At 44.8% G+C, this 23,268-nt stretch overlaps 1 protein-coding gene across 5 annotated transcripts in view; it reads right to left on the reverse strand.

Moving 5' to 3' along the window:
* Positions 1–23,268, reverse strand: part of ELN (elastin) — a 108,389-nt gene that overhangs the window by 7,454 nt on the left and 77,667 nt on the right. For 2 of the 5 annotated variants that reach the window (XM_032216308.1, XM_032216306.1), the window contains exons 18-28: positions 20,901–20,951; positions 18,353–18,589; positions 18,146–18,214; positions 14,105–14,317; positions 12,540–12,593; positions 9,970–10,131; positions 7,694–7,744; positions 6,332–6,526; positions 5,318–5,365; positions 3,543–3,581; positions 597–665 (exon numbers count right to left, since the gene is read on the reverse strand). In XM_032216308.1, coding sequence (XP_032072199.1) covers positions 597–665; positions 3,543–3,581; positions 5,318–5,365; positions 6,332–6,526; positions 7,694–7,744; positions 9,970–10,131; positions 12,540–12,593; positions 14,105–14,317; positions 18,146–18,214; positions 18,353–18,589; positions 20,901–20,951 — 1,188 coding nt within the window. Of the gene's footprint in view, positions 1–584; positions 666–3,542; positions 3,582–5,317; positions 5,366–6,331; positions 6,527–7,693; positions 7,745–9,969; positions 10,132–12,539; positions 12,594–14,104; positions 14,318–18,145; positions 18,215–18,352; positions 18,590–20,900; positions 20,952–23,268 lie in introns of all 5 variants that reach the window. The other 3 variants (XM_032216307.1, XM_032216304.1, XM_032216305.1) reach the window with 2 other exon arrangements.

A 23,268-nucleotide genomic window follows, 5' to 3' on the forward strand; every position in this document is an offset into this window, starting at 1 on the left:
TATCCATATCCATATCCATATCCATATCCATATCCATATCCATATCCATATCCATATCCATATCCATATCCATATCCATATCCATATCCATATCCATATCTATCTATCTATCTATCTATCTATCTATCTATCTATCTATCTATCTATCTATCTATATATATATATATATATATATATATCCCATTATGGTCGCTCAGATTTTCTTCCTACATCCCGACTTAATATTCTTCTATTTTGTATTACAAGGAGCAAAGTTTAAGATCGGTCAAGAATTGATCTAAGCTTACAATGACTGTAAAATTGATAGTAGTATTTGGAATATAGGGCATGCTAGCTGGGGAATTCTGGGAGTTGAAGTCCACGCATCTTAAAATAGTCAAGGTTAAGAAACACTGATCTAGAGTGTTTCTACAAATCCCAATCAATCAATCAATCAATTAATTAATTAATGGCAGACCAAGTTTAACTGGTGGCTCCTCACATTTCCAGTTTTGAAAAGATTCGACTAACACAAATGTGGCCATAATTCCCATCCTGAATTGCCCTCCCCCTTCCCCCCCCCTCCCAGAAGCATCTTTGCCCACCGGGGATCAGACCTCCAGCTCCGGCACCAGTTCCGTAACCGCCTCCACCAAGTCCAGGGACTCCGTATCCTCCTCCAACACCTGTGGGGTTTTTTTTCCCCAAAGAAAATCTCCATCAGAAACAAACCATATATCTAGTTGAAATGCAATATGGAATATTTGTCTTTTGGCCCGGTTGCTCTTGAATCTAACCAGGAAGGATCTTGAAGAGAATCAATGGTATTTTGTGTGTGTAAAAGAAATGGTGAATTTAAGCTACATTAAGAATTGCCAAACACTCAGTTTCAATCTTGGTGAATTAATCCAGAACTGAACGTACATCATTCAGTGTTAATATGAATTGAGGAAGTCACTAGAGGCTACAGTACTAATATTATAAAAGCCAGAAATTTTCCTGACCCTTCAGATGATTTGGATTTAAATTCCCATGTATCTCTTCCAGCAGAGACAAAGGCAAGGACATGGGAATGATGTAGTCCAAAATATCAGAGTTCCAGGTTAGGCTTTCTGGGGTCAGGACAGGGAGTCCATGACTTACAATAATTCATTAGTGACCGTTAAAAGTTACAACAGCACTGAAAAAAGTGACTTATGACCATTTTTTCACACTTATGGTCTTTGCAGCATCCCCGTGATCATGTGATCAAAATTCAGATGCTTGGCAACTGGTTCGTGTTTCATTGCTGTGTCCCAAAGTCATGTGATCATCTTTTGTGATCTTCTGACAAGCAAAGTCAATGGGGAAGCCAGATTCTCTTAACAACTGGGTTACTAACTTATCAATGGCAGTGATTCCCTTAAAATCTCCGGCAAGAAAGATTGTAAAATGAGACAAAACTCATTTAACAATGTCTCACCATGTTTCCCCGAAAATACGACAGGGTCTTATTTTCTTTTTAGTTACAAAATATGGCCTTGGGCTTATTATAGGGGAGGGCTTAGTGTTTTGGGGTTGCCGGGTGGCTGCTCCCTTGCAAACTGGCTCCCGAAGAACCGGGCACAGCCTCAGGGGCGAAGCAGCCATGAGGTGACCAAGCTCATGAGCAACCACCCGGCAAACCCCCTCTCCAGCTAGGCAGAGCGCCATTCACTGACCTAGGGGGTATCTCTAAGGTGCCAAGCCACGTGGTGCTCTGCCCGCTCCCCAGCTCCCACGGCTTGGCACATTAGGGATACCCCTAGGTCAGTGCATGGAGCTCTGTCGGGCTGGAGAAGGGGATTGCGCGAGCACCTGTTCCGCCCCCAGCAGGCATGCCTCCTAGCCTCAACCTTCTCTGGTTCCAAACTTGGCTGCAAAGTCTTCCAGCAGTAGCCGCTCTAGGAATGCACTGTATTGTTGTGGGCTGGCTGCTGGAAGACTCTCTGTTTGGAAGACTCTCTTACAGAGTCTTCCAGCAGCCAGCCCACAACCATAGAGTGCACTCCTAAAGCAACCGCTGCTGGAAGACTCCGCAGCCGAGTTTTGGAGTTTTGAACCGGAGAATACATTATGCTCAGAGTGCGGCAGCGGCTGCTGCAGGGAGAGCTGGGCAACTCCCCCCTCCGGCGAGGCAGAATGCCACTCCCCAACCTAGCGGTATTCTGAAGGCAGCAAGCAATGTGAGCGCCTTTCTCCCCCTCCCCAGCTCCTGTGGCTTGGCACCTTCAGGATACTGCTATGTCAGTGAGCGGTGCTCTGCCTGGTCGGAGGTGGGCAGTTGTCCAGGGGGGTTATTTTCGGGGGGGTGGGCTTATATTTTTGCCCACGCAAAAAAATGTGGCAAGGCTTTAGTTTCAGGACAGGTTGTATTTTCGGGGAAACACGGTAACAACAGAAGTTTTGGACTCAATTGTGGTCGTATGTCAATATAACATTAGAAGCTAATGCTGTGAAATGATTGTTATCGAAACTTTATACTCTGTTTTCCCGAAAATAAGCCCTCACCAGATGATAAGCCCAATTGGGCTTTTGAGCGTATGTGCTAAAATAAACCCTCCCCGAAAATATTGCAACATAGCAGCAGCCATGAGGTGACCATACTCACAGCCTCCTGCACCTCAAAAATGATACGACCTCCCTGAAAATAAGGCCTAGTATTTATTTTGGGGTGTCAAAAGAAAACAAGACCCTGTCTTATTTTCGGGGAAACACGGTAGAAATCCTGAACGAGCTAGTTTTGAACATCCTAAGACCCAGCCTGTAGCATGTCTTAAGAGACGTCTCTTTTGGCCTTGGCTAATCCTAATTTAGATAGCAGAGTCCTGGGCCAACTGTTCTAAGAGGACCTATGGCAGGGGTGTCAAACTCGCATCGTCACAGCGTCATCACATGACGTATCAAGACTTTTCTTCCCTTTGCTAAACCAGGCATGGACTTGGCCAGCCCGTGACAAAACCAGCCCGTGGGCCGTGAATTTGACAGCCCCGACTATGGGACCCATTTGGTGACCCATTCTAGGTGATGTGAGAAGAGCTACAGGGCAGTCTAAGAAACAACAGGTAACTTAACGGTACAATGGAAATCACAATGGGAGCTGATGAAGTCAAGGCCAGGGAGGTGATCAATATTCAAGATGAGCATTTGAGAACCAAAGCAGGACATTTGACTCCGCCTCTAGTCTGGGAATCTGTTCCTCCAATTAAGGAGCAGATTTCCAGGACAGAGTTTGATGTTGCTTGAGGAATAACACTGGGCCATGAAGATTAGCTGGCGAGCAGCTAGCTGGGCCTAGAGAGGATTCTTCAAGCACATAGCAACATAACTTCTGTGTTACATGACAGGGCCTAACTGCTTTCCTTCACCACACCCTGCCAAACATCACTGTATTGCATTTTTTTCACATATCAAATCAACTCTGCATATTCTGAAGTGTCAAAAAAGGAAACAGGGTCAGGAAGAATCCAGGCCCAGCATCTATAGCTAAAGACTTAGCCATAAGGTCAACCCCAGAAATTCCATATTCTAGATGACCATCTTACCTGCCACGCCAGTTCCACCCAATCCAGTACCTGGGACACCTGTCAAAGACAGGGAATAAGTCTCAATGGTGATATCCATGACAATTCTTTTCTCTCCTGCAGGCTGCAGGCTTCTCAGATGGCAGCTGCATCCACTTTCCCATTTTTTTTTCACTCAAGGAGGGGTTTTGTCCAGAGCTTGCCTTCCTTAATGCAGTTTTTCTTAACCTTGGCAACTTTAAGCTGTGTGGACTTCAACTCTCAGAATTCTCTGAGAGCCTTGGCCAGGGAATTCTGGGAGTTGAAGTCCATAGAGCTTAAAGTTGCCAAGATGAGAAATTCTGCCCTAATGATTGTTCTGAGCCAGTACAATGTTGTGTATTTTAAATTGTTGTTTGTCTATTTGTCTATTTATCCCTTTCCCTTGTTAATGTAAGCCACCCAGAGTCCTTCGGGAGTGGGCGGCATACAAGACCAATAAAATACTAAATAATAAATACTAATACAAGAAATTGGAGATCAACCATTTGGGAAAGCAACGCCTTTGGCCTTTTGGGTCATGAGAATTGCCTCCAGGTACATAAGAAAAAATAGAGCTGTGCAAGAACAGAAGGGGTTCCCTAGTGTGGCTTCCATTTGTTCCAGTGGGGCCTGAGGCAGGAGAGCCTCCTGCTAGAATATATCCAGGTGGATAATGTGCCATTTTGGATCAGCCCTATGCAGAAATTGCATAAGCCAAAAGTGACTTTAATTTAGCTCTGAGTCAGGAGTCCCCAACCTTTCGGACCTCAGGGACCACTAAATTCATAATTTTAAATCCCGCAGACCACTAATATGATCTGCCTAATGGCTGGCTGGGCAGGCGTGGGCAGGCAGTCATGTGACTGGATGGGTGTGGCCAACTTGATGTCACTCATGTCAAGGGGGGCCTCACCAGCCACGACTCGTCCCTCCCCTCCCAGCCATTCCTCCCCTGCCCACCTGGGCTCCTTAGGGCCCCAATAGGAAGCAGTTGTTGGAGCTAAGCAGCCACCATGAGAAAGAGTTGGCAAAACAGCTCAGTTCAAATTGGATCCGACTGAGAAGGAGGCACAGCAGAAGCACCTCACTGAGGACTACAAGCATAGGCTTTCCAAGCAGAAGGAAGACCTGCGGGAGTGCAAGGCCAGGTACCGGCGCCTGGAGGCTCAGCAGGCTGAGATGATCAGCCAGTTCAAGGCCATGATACAGTCCCACTGGAACAAGGCCCTCCGGCTCTTCTCCACTACCGGCACTTCCCTCCAGCCTTCGCCCAAAGCCCCGCATCAGGAGGCTGAAGCAGACCCCAAGTCAGAATTTCTGCTCTCCTCTGTCCTCCAAAGGATGAGACTCTCTACAGCAACATTCATTGCATGTATTCGGCCCAGGGGCCGTAGTTTGAGGACTCCTGATTTAGCGCAATATAAAAAATGCAAATAATTTTTCTGCCGACCACCAAAATTTTCTCACGGACCACCAGTTGGTGACTGCTGCTCTGAGTAACAACAAAAAATCATTTATTTTGCATCGTCCTTTCATCCATTTGTGCTCCTGGGCCTTCTAAAACAAAGTTAAATGTGCCACTCATTCCCAAATGGTTGTTTCTCCCATTCTGAGTTGATTTTGCTTTCTTTTGTACTCTCTCTCTCTCCCTCCCTCTCATTCTCTTTTTCTCTCGTTCATTTTCTCTTCCTTTCATAGACATATTGCTTTATATCTATTTCGAGGAGTTAGCATGATGAATTACAAGCATTTTTTTTTTCATTCTGCAGAGATACCGTATTTAGCTGGCTTGACTCCTCCTTGTCCTCCAATTATGGGAATGCCTGGAGAGAAGAGGAAATAATTCCCATCAGAACCCCATTGCCACGGCTAATTTTTGCCTGTCAAAATGAAAAATTGGGAGCAGGGCTGATTCGCTAGGAAATTACTCCTGTCTCAGGAAAATCTGAGGATTACAGGTAGTCTTTGATTTACGACCATTTTTAACAACGATTCAAAGTTGCAACGGTCTAGGAAAAAGTGACCTACAACACAGTCTCAAAGTTATGACTTTCCCACTAGCCCTGCATTCACATAATTACAACTTGGGTAGGTGGCAACTGAATCTAATTTACGATGGTTGCAGTGTCTTGCAATCACATCATCCTGCTGTGAACTTTTCAACCAGTTTCTGGCAAGCAAAGACAAGAGCCCCGGTGGCGCAGTGGTTAGAATGCAGTACTGCAGGCTACTTCTGCTGATCACCGGCTGCCAGCAGTTTGGCAGATCGAATCTCACCAGGCTCAAGGTTGACTCAGCTTCCATCCTTCCGAGGTGGGTAAAATGAGGACCCAGATCGTTGGGGGCAATAGGCTGACTCTGTAAACCTCTTAGAGAGGGCTGTAAAGCACTGTGAAGTGGTATATAAGTCTAAGTGCTACTGCTATTGGGGAAGCCAGATTTGCTTAATACATTCACTTAACCACCATGGTAAAAATGATCATACATTTAGATTTGGTCGTATGATGACTCACTTAATAACTGCATCACTTAGTCACCGAAATTCCAATCCCAATTGTGGTCAGAGCCGTGGTTACACAGTGGTTAGAATGCAGTATTGCAGGCTAATTCTGCCGACTGCCAGTAGTTTGATTCTGACCGGCTCAAGGTTGAGTCAGCCTTCCATCCTTTCAGGGTTGGTAAAATGAGGACCCAGATTGTTGGGGGTAACATGCTGATTCTCTAAACCCCTTAGAGTGGGTGGTAAAGCACTCTGAAGTGGTATATAAGTCAAAAGTCATAAGTCGTACCCCCAGGTACGACGCCACCTCCAGGCACGACGCCACCTCCAGGTACGACGCCACCTCCAGGTACGACGCCACCTCCAGGTATGACGCCACCTCCAGGTACGACACCACCTCCAGGCACGACGCCACCTCCAGGCACGACACTACCTCCAGGAAGGACACCACCTCCAGGAAGGACGCCACCTCCGGGACGGAGACCTGTTGAACCATGTAGAATAAGTTTGATTTTTTTTTTTAAATCGAGGTGCAGATAGTGTTAAATAAGAAGAAAAGAAAAAGACAAGATCAAATGTTTCCCATTCTGTCCTTTCACCTCCACTGTTAGGTTAAGATGGTTTCACATAGGTGTCCTACTCCTGTTAAATCCCAGCTTAATAAAGAGATTTTTTTTAAAAAAAATCCTAAAATGGCGGCATATCTCCTTTGCTCTTGCTTTTAATTTCTTTCTGCCTTATCCCTCTTTGTAACTGATTCATACATGGATACTGATACTGTGTTAAAAAGCTGTGCTTTTTATGCAATCATATTTCTGAAAGTTTCCTTTGCCTTATCATTCTGACTCAGGCAGGCGGTCACTTGACACGGTCATTATCAGTGGGTCTGGAGCAGGGATGGGATTCTCTAGGTAGCTCCGACAATCAGCTGAGAGCTCCCGTCCCTGCGCTTTACCTACTTTATCTTCTCAGCTGAGTCGCGTGATTGGATTGCGGCGCCTCACCTGATTTCCTTCCCAAACAACAATCTGGAAGTTGAGTATTCTCTGAACTGTCCATGCGTGCGCAGCGAACCGGTTGTTAAACCGATAGGATCCCGCCCCTGGTTTGGTGTTTATGCAAACCAGATTTTCCCACCTCTTTCTCCACCAATGAAATAATGACCAATGAGAAACTCTCTTAGTGATGTGATACAGCTACCCCAACTGTAAGATATTCAAGGGTAAGATATATAAAGGAATGACTCCATACAAAAAATAAATTAAGTTTTAATTTCAATAAGATAAGAAATTAATTACCATTGCCACTAATAATGTTCCCTGCTGGTCATTTCCAAAAGCAATGATTCAGTTGCAAATTTTAGGTGATTCTGGGAACCCCATTCAAAACTTTCAGAAGTTAACATGCAGCCATATGGTGGCCTTAAGGTGTGCACTTTCCCTATATAGGGCATCAAAATAAAATCCCAATTTCTGCCCTTGCCCAACTCAGAAATGGCACTGTGGAATAAGGGAACCCATAATTGATCTTGCTAAGTTGGCATTTATCTTGAAAAGGCCCAGAGCCTTTTGTTAAATGGGCTACAAAGAGAGAAAATTATATTTCCCAAGGAAAACTATCTTAGGTAAAAATAGATGCAGACCAAACTCACCATATTTGGCTGCTTTAGCAGCTGCTGCAGCTGCTGCAGCTGCCCCAGGAACTAGCAGAAAGAAGAGCAGAAGAATTAAACAGTCAGAATGGAAGCAAAGTTCAGATCTCCAATATCTCATTAAAGCAGCGTTTCTCAATTTGGCAACTTTAAGATGTGTGGACTTCAACTCCCAGAATTCCCCAGCCAGCATCCAGGTGGATGGACTCATTTACAGTGGTGATGAGTGAACTGTCAGACGATCTGGAAGAACCACATCTGTGTGGTTGCTAACAGTTGACACCAGCCTGATGGCACACAATCGATCAAAGCTGGCAGGGAATAGCTGCAGAAGGCAGCATCTGGAAGTAACTTATGGAACCTGCACAATGGCTTTAGGGCATGCAAAATGATATTATTTTCCTCCCAAGTGGTAAAAATAGTAGGAAGCATGGCTATGTAAAAACACAACGAACAGAAGCCTCAGAGAACTTTTAGCACATTCATTTGGGACAGATTTGGCCCTATAACTCTGTTCCATTTTAAATGGGCTGGTAGCTATGTTTTTGTCTTGTCTTTTGTTTTGTCATGATTTAGTTTGGTTTGATTTTGCTTTGTTTTGCTTTGGAGTTCACTTGGTTAGGTTTTGGATTGTTTTGGATTTGACAGGCAGATAGAATAGAACAGAAAAACAGAGTTGGAAGGGACCTTGGAGGTCTTCTAAGCAGGTCTTCTAAGGAGGTCCAACCCCCTGCTTAGGTAGGGAAACCCTACACCATTTCAGAAATATGTTTATCCAACATCTTAAAAACTTCCAGTGTTGGGGCATTCACAACTTCTGGAGGTAAGTTGTTCCACTGATTAATTGTGCTAACTGTCAGGAAATTCCTCCTCAGTTCTAAGTTGCTTCTCTCCTTGATTAGTTTCCACCCATTGCTTCTTGTTCTACCTTCAGGTGCTTTGGAGAATAGCTTGACCCCCTCTTCTTTGTGGCAGCCCCTGAGATATTGGAACACTGCTATCATGTCTCTCCTAGTCCTTCTTTTCATCAGACTAGACATACCCAGTTCCTGCAATCCTTCTTCATATGTTTTAGCTTCCAGTCCCGTAATCATCTTTGTTGCTCTTCTCTTTCTAGAGTCTCCACATCTTTTTTTACACCGTGGCAACCAAAACTGAATGCAGTATTCCAAGTGTGGCCTTACCAAGGAATTATAAAGTGGTATTAACACTTCACGTGATCTATCTACCCATCTCTGAAACATCACTGAGCAGGTGTTTACTAACAACACTGAAAAAGGTTGAAAACTGTATACGAGCTATATTTTTTTGTCATGGTTTTCATTGATGGATCCCTGATTTTTTTTAAAAAAATAAACCAGTGTTTCTAATTTTCCACAACTCTTAAAAGATGTGGAATTCAAACTACCTTAGATTGCTGGCTGGGAACTTCTGGGAGTTGAAGCTCATATATTTTAAAATTGCTGAGATGGACTGCTATAAACAATCCCTCCCTTTCCTGGATTTCCTGCAGCAGTATTTGAAAAATCAAAAGATAATAAAGAATAAGATCACTTTGACTTGCAATACAGCTTGCTAAATATCTAAAAAGGATTTGCATTTCAGCATTTCTGAACAGGAAAATCGAAACAATCTTGGAGGGATGCCTCAGTTGTGGAACTCTTCACTGTTGAAGGCTTTCTTGACCCTCTCCTACTAGCTTTGAGGAAGGTAGGTAAATGTTTGCTATCACTGGGAGTATTTGTGCTTCTGGGGAACTCGTTTTGTTCCTTGCCATTGTTAATTACATTTGTAAGGGCATTTCAGTGATTCAGCTTACTTGTATTCTGAACTGATCGGAAATTCTGTTGTGTTCCCAAAGAAATACTAATTTGTCTGGGAATAATAAAATAAATATGGGATGTGGTGGCTCAGTGGCTAAGATGCTGAGCTTGTCGATCAGAAAAGTCAGCAGTTTAGCGGTTTGAATCCCTAGCGCTGTGTAACAGAGTGAGCTCCCGTTTCTTGACCCAACTTCGGCCAACCTAGCAGTTTGAAAACATGTAAAAATGCAAGTAGAAAAAACAGGAACCACCTTTGGTGGGAAAGTAACAGCAATCCATGAGCCTTCAGCGCTTAGTCATGCTGGCCACATGACCACGGGACGTCTTTGGATAGTGCTGGCTCTTCAGCTTTGAAACGGAGATGAGCATCGCCCCCTAGAGTTGGGAACGACTAGCACATATCTGCGAGGGGAACCTTTCACTTTTTAAAGTGTTGGCATAAACATTCCTTACCTCCACCTCCTGGGATTCCTCCAAAGCCAGGCACAAGTCCACCACCAGCGCCAGGAACTAAGCCACCAATACCATTGGCACCAGGAACAAGGCCTCCAAAACCACCAGCTCCAGGAACTAGGCCGCCAGCCCCTCCTCCAGGCACTCTTCCTCCAGCAGCTGCTGCTGGGGCAAAGCAAATGTTGTAAGAAAGAGACACATTTCTCTTCCGTTGTGTAAGAGTTGAAGTTCTCCAAGGATGACACTCAGTTCAAAACATGAAGCCTGTGTGTTTGTATTTTCTCCTATACCACCAACTTTTTTCACCACGCTTGTAGCTAGTTGTATTTTTATTACAATGGCTTTTTTTCTTTGCACAATGAGGCTGCTCAATGATGCAACATTTTTCTGCAATTGTTTCCCCCCCCCCCCCCGAACTGTGCGGCTAAATGATACAGTGATAGTCTCACAGGCAATTGCAGGTCTGCGTATTGTAGTAGGTGTTTTGCCCTTCTGCTATCATCCCAACTTATGCAATTTCTCCAGCTGCAAAGGCAAGCCAGATCAAAGGTTGGGCATGTCAACTCCTCCCCAAACAATGCTTATGATCCTTACATATCAACCTATTATCGGCCACATAGACCAATTGTGCTGTATTCCTGGATATTCTATGGTGTAGGCATAAAGCTTTTCATTTATAGCAGAAGAAAGCAGGTGGAGTGATGAAGGTTTTGGGCTAGGACTGGGGAGATCCAGTTTCAAGTCCACCAACAGCTATGGGTGATTTTGTTCCAGAGACTCAGACTAACCCTCTTCGGGGTTGTTATTATGGCAATAAAATAAAGGGAGTTCCCTATGTAGATTCCTTGAGCAATTGGACGAAAGGGGGATAAAAATCGTAACATAACATGTTAACATAAAATAATAATAACAAGCATCAACTTATTTTGCTGGTTTCATCATTCGGTTTTTGTCCCAGGGTAAATACCCAACTTTTGAGAAAGGTCTGGTGAATGTAGCTGCACTTCTATAGCTGTATTCACACATGCACACACGCACATACACACACACACACAATTTTTAAAGCCTGTAGTTCTGCAAGATATGCTGAGCCACTAATGATCAATTATTAAATGATGATTAAAGAGAACTGAAGCCATGGATGGTGAGAGACAAAAAAATAAAAACCTGAAGCCCCTTTTCTGACTCACACAATTTATTAGCAAGTACAAGCTTTTGTAAGCTGCATCGGAGGCTCTGTGCCTCTGATAAACTGCACCGCCATTCACGAAAGTTATGCCTGTTAATAAACTTATCCAGAAAAGGAGCTACCAGTTTCATCCTGATATTTTTCTCCCCACATAAACTAACATTCATGCAACATGTATAACAGGAGATGTAAGAGGGATCTGGGAGAGAGCCAGAGGTGGGTTCCTACTGGTTTGGACCGGTTCGGCTAAGTAGGTAGTAACTCGGCTACCCACGCCCCCAAACCGGATCTATCGGCAGCACCATAGGCTCCACAATCTTGTTTTTTGCTTCTGTGCATGTGCAGGAGCAATTATTTTACCTCTGCGCATGTGAATGTATTGCGCCCGAAGCGCATCTCTGAACGAACCAGCAGTAAAAGAAGCCTGAACCTACCCCTGGCACAGAGCCCTCTTCAGATACTATGTTCTCTCCAAGGGACACAGTCTCCTTACAGCAGCGCCCCCCCCCCCAACCTTTGGGTCACTAGGGACCAGTTCCATGGGGAGAGGCTTTTCACACAGATAGGAGGGGCCGTGGTTTTGCATGCTGCCTGCATCCCATGAATGGGGCTTTCCTTGTTTGTGTGGCCCGGTTTCTGGCATGCCACAGTCCAGTGCTGGTCCACGGACCAGGGGTTGGGGACCCCACTCCTAGAGCACAGAGCTGAATGGTTCCTTAACCCCAGTATGACTAACTTGGTGAACAGATTTTCCCCTTCAGTGAGGAATGGACCAAGGCCCAGAAAGATGGACTCATTCATTTCTCCTTGTGTTATAGTGCTCCATTTGCTGTTTACTAATACTGTGCAGAATCCAAATATAAAAGTAAAAAAAGGACTTTTGGGAGCATGCATGTAGCATAATGAGCCACAGTGGCGCAGTGGTTAGAGTGCAGTACTGCAGGCTACTCCTGCTGACTGCCAGCTGATTGTAATTTGGCAGTTCAAATCTCACCAGACTCACGGTTGACTCATCCTTCCATCCTTCCGAGGTGGGTAAAATGAGGACTCAGATTATTGGGGGCAATAGCCTGACTCTGTAAACTGCTTAGAGAGGGCTGTAAAGTGGTATATAAGTCTAAGTGCTATTGCTGTTGCTATCTGCCTGCAACTCTGCAAAGTTTGTGTTTAATGCCCTCTGTAGCTGCAACAGGACTCTAAGGAAAGAAACATTTGGTTTAAGGAGATGCAGACAAATGCTACAAACCTGCTCATGTACTTCCTAACATGTCTTGTTGCCTTCAAGTCTGAAATGCTGCAAAGCCCTAGTAGAAACTGTTAGTTGCCTATCTTTACAATGCTGCTCTAAATTGTTGCCTGTGCTGGATTGAACCAACCTTACCATATTTTGCTGCCTTGGCAGCTGCTTTTAGAGCGGCCGCAGAACCTCCTGGAACTGCAAATACAAAAAAAAAAAAAGATGAGGTCTTTGGATCATCAACACTGTTCAGTTCAGTTCAGTTTATTAGTTCAGTTTATTATATTTATATGCCGCACTTTTCCCCTGAAGGGGACTCAGGGCGGCTCACAACTCGAACCGAGGAAGGGGGATACAGACAAAAAATTTAAAAAAACAGCAAGCATAACAATATATAATTTAAAAACACACAACAGTCATACCATTCGAGACGGGGGCAACAGCTCTTTAGCCCCAGGCCTGTCGAAACAGCCAGGTTTTGAGGGCTTTGCGGAAGGCCTGGAGGGTGGTGAGGGTTCGAATCTCCACGGGGAGTTCGTTCCAGAGGGTCGGAGCAGCCACAGAGAAGGCTCTCCTCCTGGTAGTCGCCAGTCGACACTGGCCGGCGGATGGAATTCGGAGGAGGCCTAATCTGTGGGATCTAATCGGTCTAGTGGAGGTAACACCTATTTTGCATAGTTCCCCAGTTCATGGCAGGGTTGGGAATCACCCCAATGGTAGCCTAATGTCATCTAATTAACCATGAAACGATGACTGCAAAACTGAATGTGAGTCAGCAGGGTGGTGTGGCTGCCAAAAAGCCAAACAATTTTAGGCTTCATTAGTAAAAGCACAGTGTCCAATATGTGGGAATACTACTCAGCTGAAGTATTGTACCAATTGTAGACACCAATTTTTAAGGAATCAGAGGATTCAGAATACTTTCAGAAAAAGTCAACTAAGATAATAACCTGAAACAAAGACAGATTGTTGTTAGACATGTTTAAGCCTTGAGAAAAAGGGCCTGGGGAGAAATATGATACCATGCTTCAAATATCTAAAAAGCGACCAGAGAGAATCAGTTAAATTTGTTCTTTTATCATTTACAGACTGCAGGGACACAGAATAAGGGCTTTAAGTTAAAGGAAGGCAGTTTCCAATTGAATGTTGGAAAAACGTCCTACGGGTGAGAACAGTTGAAGTGTGAAAAGCTGCTAGGCTTCCCTTCCCTGGATATATACATCCAGAAATTGCATGGCCACCTTTTAAGAGATGCTTTCTCTCTTAAAAGGGCTGTATCTCTGGGGAAGGGGGTTCCATAAAACAGGCCTCATGACAGAGAAGGCATACTTCCAAATTCCCATCAAGTCGCACTGTTTCACTAAGGGTCAGGTGCTGGACTGAATGACCTAAATCAGTGGTTCCCAAACTTGGCAACTTTAAGACTTGTGGACTTCAACTCTTAGAATTCTCCAGCCAGCAGAGCTGGCTGGAGAATTCTAAGACTTGAAGTCCATAAGTCTTAAAGTTGCCAAGTTTGGGAACCACTGACCTAAATATCCCCACTGTTGAGTTCAACTGCTAAATCCCCATTCTAGAGCTGACACAAAATGGTTGGCTGTGCTTGGTTGTAAGCCACCTAGAGTTGGCTCTTGGCAAGATGGGCAGCATAAAAATGCCATTGGCAGTAATGCTGTGCTTTTATATTTCCTACATACATAAGAACTTACCTAGTCCCCCTCCACCAGGTCCCAATCCGCCAGGCACAACTCCGCCAGGTCCCAATCCGCCAGGCACAACTCCACCAGGTCCCAATCCGCCAGGCACAACTCCACCAGGTCCCAATCCGCCAGGCACAACTCCGCCAGGCACAACTCCGCCAGGCACAACTCCACCAGGCACAACTCCACCAGGCCCAACTCTGCCAGGTACTACTCCAGTTCCTGAGGGAAAAAATATTGAAACAAATAAGCCTGATTATATGGTCCAATTTGTGTTTTTACCTTCTTTAGTAATATTTGCTGGATTAGGATGAGGTATTAAATTTATCCCGCCCTGTCATAAATGACTTAGATGACGGAACAGAAGGGGAACTCATCAAATTTGCAGATGACCCTAAACTGGCAGGAATAGCCAACACCTCAGAAGACAAGCACAGGATCCAGAAAGATCTTGGCAAACTTGAACAATGGGTCCTATCCAACAAAATGAATGTTAATGTGGAGAAAAGCAAAATTTTACATTGAGGCAGGAAAAATCAAAGGTATAAGTACAGATTAGGTGACACCTGGCTCAAACACAGTAACTGTGAGAGGGACCTTGGAATCCTGGTGGACAATCATTTAAATATGTCAAAATTATTAGCGGTCAAAAGTATTAGCAGTCAAAAAAGCTAATACAATCCTGGGTTGTATAAACAGAGGCATAGAATCAAGATCATTTCAAGTATTAATACCGCTTTATAAAACCCTAGTAAGACCAGAGGTGGGTTCCTACCAGTTCGCACCTATTCAGTAGAACCAGTTCGTCAAATCTACCGAACCGGTTAGAAGAGGTTCCACCAGTGGACCCGGAAAGCAGGCCACACCTACAGAAGAGGTTCCAAAATTTTTTGAAACCCACCACTGGTCCTTGGATATGATTATTCTATGCTATCATGCTCATATTTATAAAACTCAGTGCCTCTGTGAAAGGTAAGGATGACTACTGCGTTTGTGGTGCAATCAGAACATTCCGTGTGTTGAAGTTGTTTTAACGCAAACCAAAGATGCCTTTTAAAAAACAAGTTTACATCATATTCTTATGCATGCCAGTGCTGTGTGTGAGGTAATTTAAGGTGGCTCTGACAAGTGTCGTCGGCATCTTCATATCCGGTCACATGGGCGGCAAGCCACTCCCATCCGGTCACATGGGCGGCAAGCCACTCCCGCAAAGGAGGCCACACCCATAGAGTAGGTTCAAACAATTTTTGAAACCCACCACTGAGTAAGACCACACCTGGAGTATTGCAACCCATCCTGGTCACCATACTACAAAAGAGATGCTGAGACCTTGGAAAGAGTTCAGAGAAGAGCAACTAAGATGATCAAAGATCTGGAGACTAAAACATATGAAGAACAACTGCAGGTTTTGGGTCTGGCTAGTAGTCTAAAGAAAAGAAGAATTAGGGGTGACATAATAGCAGTATTCCAGTATTTGTGCGGCTGCGACAAAGAAGAGGGGGTCACATTATTCTACCAAGTACCAGAGTGCAGGGCAAGAAACAATGGTTGGAAATGAACCAAAGAGAAACGCAAGCTAGAATTAAAGAGAAGCTTCCAACAGTGAGGACAATTAAGCAGTGGAACAGAAGTTGCCTTCAGAAGTTGTGGGTGCTTCATCACTGGAGGTTTTTAAGAATAGACTAGGCAGCCACTTATCTCTAATAGTATAGGTTCTCCTGCTTGAGCAGGCAGCTGGACTAGAAGACCTCCAAGGTACCTTCCAGAATTCTATTCTATTCTATTCATGTGCAAATTACCTCTGTCTCTATCTCTGAAGAGAGAAAGGAAGCAATGTTCAAGAATTGAAAAACATCAATGAAGCGCCCCCACCCTCTCCACCCAATTCCTATTGCTGTGGGAGCAGAGTGCAATTCAGCAATCCAGCAGAATCTTGTATTATCACCACAAAGATGCTGAGTTTGGTTTTGTGTGTCTGACAAATTTGATACAGTATAAATGAGAAATACTGGATGAGAAATAATCAGAAGGCAAGATCCCAAAATCCACAACAGTGGTTTTCAAACCCAGCAACTGTAAAATGTGTGTATTTCAACTCCCAGAATTCCCCAGCCAGTGTGCTGAAGTTGAATTTAACAGCCCTTAAAAGTTGCCAAGTTTGAAGAACATTAATCTACAAGGATGATAAATTTTGGCTTACAAAGAAAAAAGCAATAAGGTCAGTGATAAACTGAGAGGGAGGTTTGAGTGATAAATCGTTTTTATTATGTTGGAAGGATTGTTTTAGCAGGTAGAAGGTGAATGCATTTTGAAGCAATGACCTAGATCTCAGACAGGTTGGGGATGGAGTGAACAAACTTGATTCAGTAAAAGAATTATCTCATGATACAACATGTATATTAATCCTTTATATTAGGTCCAATCCAGCCCTCTCAATTCCTGCAAATACTGTAGATGGGGAAGAAATGGAGGCAGTGACAGATTTTATTTTCCTGGGCTCCAAGATGACCACAGATGGGGACTGCAGCCAAGAAATTAAAAGACACTTGCTCCTGGAGGGGAAAGCTATGGCAAATCTAGACAGCATATTAAAAAGCAGAAACATCAATATGCCAACAAATGTGTGTATAGTCAGGGTTTATAGTATGGTTTTCCCAGTTGCAATGGATGGCTGTGAAAGTTGGACCATAAGAAAGGCTGAACACCAAAGAATTGAGGCCTTTGAACTATGGTGCTGGAGAAGACTCCTGCGAGACCCTTGGACTGCAAGGCGATCAAACTGATCAGTCCTAGAGGAGATCAACCCTTTAGAAGGCCAGACCCTGAAGATGAAACTCAAATACTTTGGCCACCTAATGAGAAGGAAGAACTCACTGGAAAAGAGCCTAATGCTGGGAACAATTGAGGGCAAAAGAAGAAGGGGACGACAGAGAATGAGATGGCTGGATGGAGTCACTGAAGCAGTAGGCATGACCTTAAATGGACTCCGGGCAGGGGTGGGCTCCTGCCAGTTCTAACCTCTTCTATAGAAGAGGTTCCACAAATCTACAGTGCCGTTTAGAATCGGTTCCAGGTCCCTCCCCCCACCTGTCCACACATCATCAAGATGAAGAGCGAGAGGAGGAATTCTGGGAGTTGAAGTCCACAAGTCTTAAGAGCCAAGGTGGCGCAGTGGTTAAATGCAGCACTGCAGGCTACTGCTAGATCAGCAGGTCAGCGGTTCAAATCTCACCGGCTCAGGGTTGACTCAGCCTTCCATCCTTCCGAGGTGGGTAAAATGAGGACCCAGATTGTTGGGGGCAATATGCTGACTCTCTGTAAACCGCTTAGAGAGGCCTGAAAGGCCTATGAAGCGGTATATAAGTCTACTGCTATTGCTATTGCTATTGCTGTCAAGTTTGAACACCCCTAGGGTTTTGTTTTCTAAAGGGTTAGGGTTGCAAGGGTCTTGTAACTTGACAGCTTTAAGACTTGCTTGCTTCAAATGCCAGAGTTTCTGAGCCAACATTTTGGTTGCTAAGCAAGAGTGTTGTTAAGTGAGTTTCGCTACATTTTACATGTTGGCCATGCCCACCCAGTCACATGGCTACCAAGCCACTCCCACAAAGCAGGCTACACCTACAGAAGAGGTTCTAAAATTTTTTGAAACCCACCACTGATTCCGGGGGATGATAGAGGACAAGAAGGCCTGGAGCAATGTTGTCCATGGGGTTGCGATGAGTCAGACTTCGCAACTAACAACAACAACATTAGGTCTACTGAAGGTCTTTAATATAGATTTTTCAAAATAAGTTAATATATATTTTTTTCCTACAGAGAGGCTTCTGTTTTTAAATTAATATCTATGGATTCTTTATAATATTACATATTTTGCCAGGCTCACAGTATGTAATAAGTTTACCTTGCCTCAGTCAGTGATTTATTTTGCATGCCATTTTGTATTTCATTTTATTTAATGCTTTGCGGATGTTTGGTATTTTGAAATAGATGGTTATATTTTGCTATTCACAAACGCTGTCGCCATGAGAAAAAAATACGTTGCATGTTTACCATATGCTGCTGCTTTCGCTGCTGCCTTAGCTGCCAGAGCTGCTGCTGACTTGCCTCCTGTCCCGGCTCCTAATGTGCATAGAAACATAGTTAAGTTACAGGACAAAATCCATACCATGCAGAGCTCTTCTGCATCTGGGACTGCTGGCATCCCAGGAATTCCACCAATACCTGGGATGCCACCACCTGGGACAACGTCAACACTACCTGGGAAAACGCCACCAGGGCCAACACCACCAGGGATGACACCACCAGGGCCGACGCCACCAGGGATGACGCCACCCGGGCCAACGCCACCAGGGATGACACCACCAGGGCCGACGCCACCAGGGCCGACGCCACCAGGGATGACGCCACCAGGGCCGACGCCACCAGGGATGACGCCACCAGGGCCAACGCCACCAGGACCGACGCCACCAGGGCCAATGCCACCTGGAACCCGCCCTAGGAAAGAAATCATGAAATTAGAATGGGAACTTGGTGGAAACTCAATTCGATTGGGTTGGAAACTCAGCAGAAACTGAGTAGAACTTAGTGGGAACTCAGAGAAGATTCACCAAAGTCCTTGCTTCCCGCCAGCTATGCTTATTCAGAAAATACATGTGACTTCAATGCTGCTAATCATTAAGGGCAGACTTGGGAGAGAACTGACTGCATGCTACCATCTAATGACCACATTAGAGCAAAAACAGTCTATATCAGATGGTGGTTCTCAAAGCACTAACCCAGGAGTCCCAACTTGGCAACTTTAAGACTTGGGGACTTCAACTCCCAAAATTCTCCAGCCAGCATAACTTGTGGGAGTTGAAGTCCACAAATCTTAAAGTTGCCAAGTTTGAAGACCTCTGCACTAACCTCTCCATGCTCATTCTGCAATCCCACCACATATAGGATTCCATTCATGTACATATTTCCTCAGGCAGGCAATGACACAAGGTTTGAAGGAGGTTTCACAGGCTGTGTCTGTTGGCTCATCACTCTGGTCCCTCAGATTCATAGGATGCACAGGCAGAGGTACACTTTTTATGGATGACCCTCAATATGAGGAATTCTCTTCCATGACAGTTCTGCTTAAAGTCTCCCTCCCTCCCTCCCTCCCTCCCTCCCTCCCTCCCTCCCTCCCTCCCTCTCTCTCTCTTTGCTTTTTCACTGATTCAAAAGATGTGTTCTATTCCTCAAGAATTTTATTGATCTCATTGCTGCCCTTCCATATACTGTATGTGTCAGTTTGATGTATGAGCCTATTTGATATAGTGGTTTAAACCAATCACTCTCTCCCTCTGTCCTGGGGAGGTGAATTGTGGAGGTTCCTAGATAAAAATCCACATAACATCCCCAGATCACAGAAGTATCACTGCGTATATAGCAACTACTTCCTGTGTAAGTAGACATAGGATATATCTGGCCATTCAATCAATCCCTGTTCTGCCTGGAAAGCCTAAATCTTGCAACTTGCACAGGTTAAGAAAGTCAACTTGATTTTCTAAATTTTATTTTGCATAATTTATGATGAGAGGAAGGAAATTTCAAAGTATAATTTCTAGGTTTTGTTTTGGCTAGATAACTAGGAGAAGTGTCCCAGAAATACGTAATCAATTGAAACCTTTCCTGGTTTCAAACATACTCTTAAGGTACCAGGCATGCTGTATTAAATCTTACTGCTGTCAGAAAGCAGAAACTCAAAATCTCCTCCTATTTTCCCCCACCAAAATATCACGATTTTTTTTCTGCTCTACACTGCGCTGTACAGGTTGACGTTTCTCAACTTTGTCATCTAAGATGTATGGACTTTCAGCTTCCAGGATCGACATCAGAAAGGGTGGGAAAACGTTGTGTACAACATCATTGTTGTTTTCAGTAATAGTTGTAACTCAGGGGTGGGTTCCGGCTGCTGCTACTGCCGGTTTGCTCAGGGACACGCTGCATGCACATGTGCAGTGTTAAAACAAGTTGGCGGAGCCTACAGCAGCGCCAAGAGAACTGGTTCGGGGAGGGTGGGTGGCAGGCCGAGTTCCTACCTATTTGGCCGAACCGGTAGGAACCCACCTCTGTTGTAAGTTCATGCTGGATTTACCCACCTGTCCTCTAGTTTTTGAGAAGTCACTAAGATGGCACACTTACTAAGTGCAACTTTGCCCATTCCAGGAAAGTACTTTAATGGTTAGGGGGAGACGGGGAGAGGAAGAGGGAGGGAGAGGGCGGGAGAGGGAGAGGGAGATGAATGAGTTTGAGTTTGAGTTTATTGAGTTTATTTCATTTGTATGCCACCCTTTTCCCTAAGGGGACTCAGGGCGGCTCACAGCTCAAAAAGGGAAGGGGGATACAGACAGTATACAGACAATACATAATTAAAAAGCACAACAGTCATACCATTCGAAATAGGGGCAGCGAATCTTTAGCCTCAGGCCTGTCGGAACAGCCAGGTTTTAAGGGCTATGCGGAAGGCCTGGAGGATGGTGAGGGTACGAATCTCCACGGGGAGTTCGTTCCAAAGGGTCGGAGTAGCCACAGAGAAGGCTCTCCTCCGGGGGTAGTCGCCAGTCGACACTGGCCGGCGGATGGAATTCGGAGGAGGCCTAGTCTGTGGGATCTAATTGGTCTAGTGGAGGTAATTGGCAGTAGGCGGTCTCTCAAGTAGAATGGAGGGCCAAATCCTACAATGTGCACTGAAATTATATCTACCTGCCTTGAGTTTGCTACAGATACTCCTACCCCACCCTCAAATAAAGAGCTTTCAAATAATTGGGAGACATACCGTATTTTGCTGCTTTAGCGGCAGCTGCTGCTGCTACTGCTGGGCTCACTCCTTGCAGATTCAAGCAAGGGAAGAAACAGGAGGTACAGCTTAATAATAGAAATGTAATGCATTTCAAATATAGTCTTGCTGTGATAATAAGGCAAAACTGGCATTACCCTCATTTTAATCTCACCCTAATTTTAAGAAACAGTGGAATTGTACCTTTGGGCTCAAAGGAAAGGCGATGAAACCATTTATCCTGAAATTTCATGCATGGCACCAGCAAAAGGTTAGCTGGTGCAGGGCAGTTAAACCAACCCGGCTTGGTTAAAACTGGACGCTGTCCAGTTGTGTAAGGGAGATTAGACCTTCCCAGCTTCGACTTCTGATCAGCTTTAGCAATAGCACTTATATACCGCCTCGCAGTGCTTTACAGATCTCTCTAAGCGGTTGTCAGCCTCGACTTTGCTTGCTTGTTATCGGCTGCCATAGTAACGGGGAGGAAGGCGGCTCATGGTAATTTTTTTTTGGGGGGGGGGAATTACTTGGTACTGGAGGAGTTTTCATGAAGGGAGTTTTGTTCTCACCATCTTCTGCCCGTGCTGATGGCTTGTGTTTGGGCTTAGTCAAGGTCATACCAGCTGAAGGAGGCCACTTGAAGATGCACCCCACATGACACCTTTGAGAGTTGCCGATTAGACATTGGGTTGGGGTAACTGGGGAGAGGGTCTTGGGTAAACAATATCTACACATTCACGCTTTTTTGCCGCAGATCTTGCTTCGTTTTAGCTGTTTTCATTTCATCGCCAGTAAAAGTACCTTTATTGTTGTAATATAACTCCTTGTGTAGGTGTGTGTCCTCCATGGTCTAGTTAATACTAGGGCCTGCAGAGTCACGCTGAATCACACAGGAGAAAACTAACTCCTAGAACGCCATAACATCTTGATAGTGCATAACATAACATTCTGATATGTGCCCTACCATTGACGTCCAGGATTTAACCATATATAGACTGAGCAGTAGATTAGAAATTGTACTTTTACAGGCTGTTTTTAAGCACATGCTATTGCTCCTCCTGCCTTTGTCCTATCTCAATAAAAGGGGCTCTCAGACTCCAATCTGGGCCGCTCCATCTCGAGAAAGTTCGTGTCCTGTCTTTACTCAACATTGGCCTCATGGACGACCCACGGGAACATCACATTTGATAGCAGAGGATGGTTACTTCACACTTTATCTCTATTCAAATGGAGTTGGGGGTTTTCTTTCTTGGATACTGAATGGGGCACACCTGACAGCAGTTTACAGAGTTAGCATATTTCCCCCAACAATCTGGCTCCTCATTTTACCCACCTCGGAAGGATGGAAGGCTGAGTCAACCTTTGAGCCGGCCAGGATTGAGGGAATCGAACTCCTGGCAATGTGAGCCTGCAATACTACATTCTAACCACCGCCCTACCACAGCTCTTTACTTCATCTCCAGAAACTCCAGAAAAAAAAATCTCTTTAACAGACGTCCAGTGAAAAGAAGCGGGTGGCAAAAGAGGAAGCTCCCTTGCTCATTTCGGCTCTGGCCATCCATAACCATCAGATGATTCCCAAGGGGCTACATAGCAGGAGTGGGTTCCTGAAACAGTTAGTACCGGTTCGCTGAGTGTGCGCTTCGCTCTTGCGCACGCTGGCCGTGCGTTGCTTGCGCATGTGAATTTGACTTAAAATTGCTCTGTGCATGCGCAGACCATGCTGGCAATGGCCGAAGACACCGAAGAACCGGTTCAGGGGCGTATTAGGCCTGAGTCACTGCCGGTTCTGCGACCCAGGCCTGAATTCTACTACCGGTTCGGCTGAACTGGGCTGAACTGGCAGCAACCCACTTTTGCTAAATAGTCTCCCTTCTGAGCACCTGGACCTTAGCACTGGAGAGAAAAAGTTCCATACGTGCTTTAAATGAAATGCAGCATTGTAATAAGGTAAGCTTTTTACTGGCATCCTAGTATTCTCTTCATTGGCCATGGAATACAAGTCGTCTTCAACTTATGACCATTCGATGTTGCAACGGCATTGAAAGAAATGACTTATGACCGTTTTTCACACTTACAGCATTGCAACATTCCCATGGTGACCTGATCTAAATTTAGACGCTTGGCAACGAACTCATCTTTATGGCGGTTGCGATATCCCGGGGGTCCTGTGATCCTCTTTTCTGACCTTCTGACAAGCAAAGTCAATGGGGTGGCCAGATTCACTTAGCAACTGTCTGGCCAATTTAACAATTGCAGCAATTTGCTTAACAACTGTGGCAAGAAAGGTCATAAAATGGGGCGAAAACTCACTTCACAAACGTCTCGTTTAGCAACAATTTTGGTCTCAGTTGTGGTTGTAAATCAA

This window comes from Thamnophis elegans, chromosome 4 (genome assembly GCF_009769535.1).
Source record: "Thamnophis elegans isolate rThaEle1 chromosome 4, rThaEle1.pri, whole genome shotgun sequence".
Lineage (NCBI taxonomy): Eukaryota > Metazoa > Chordata > Lepidosauria > Squamata > Colubridae > Thamnophis > Thamnophis elegans.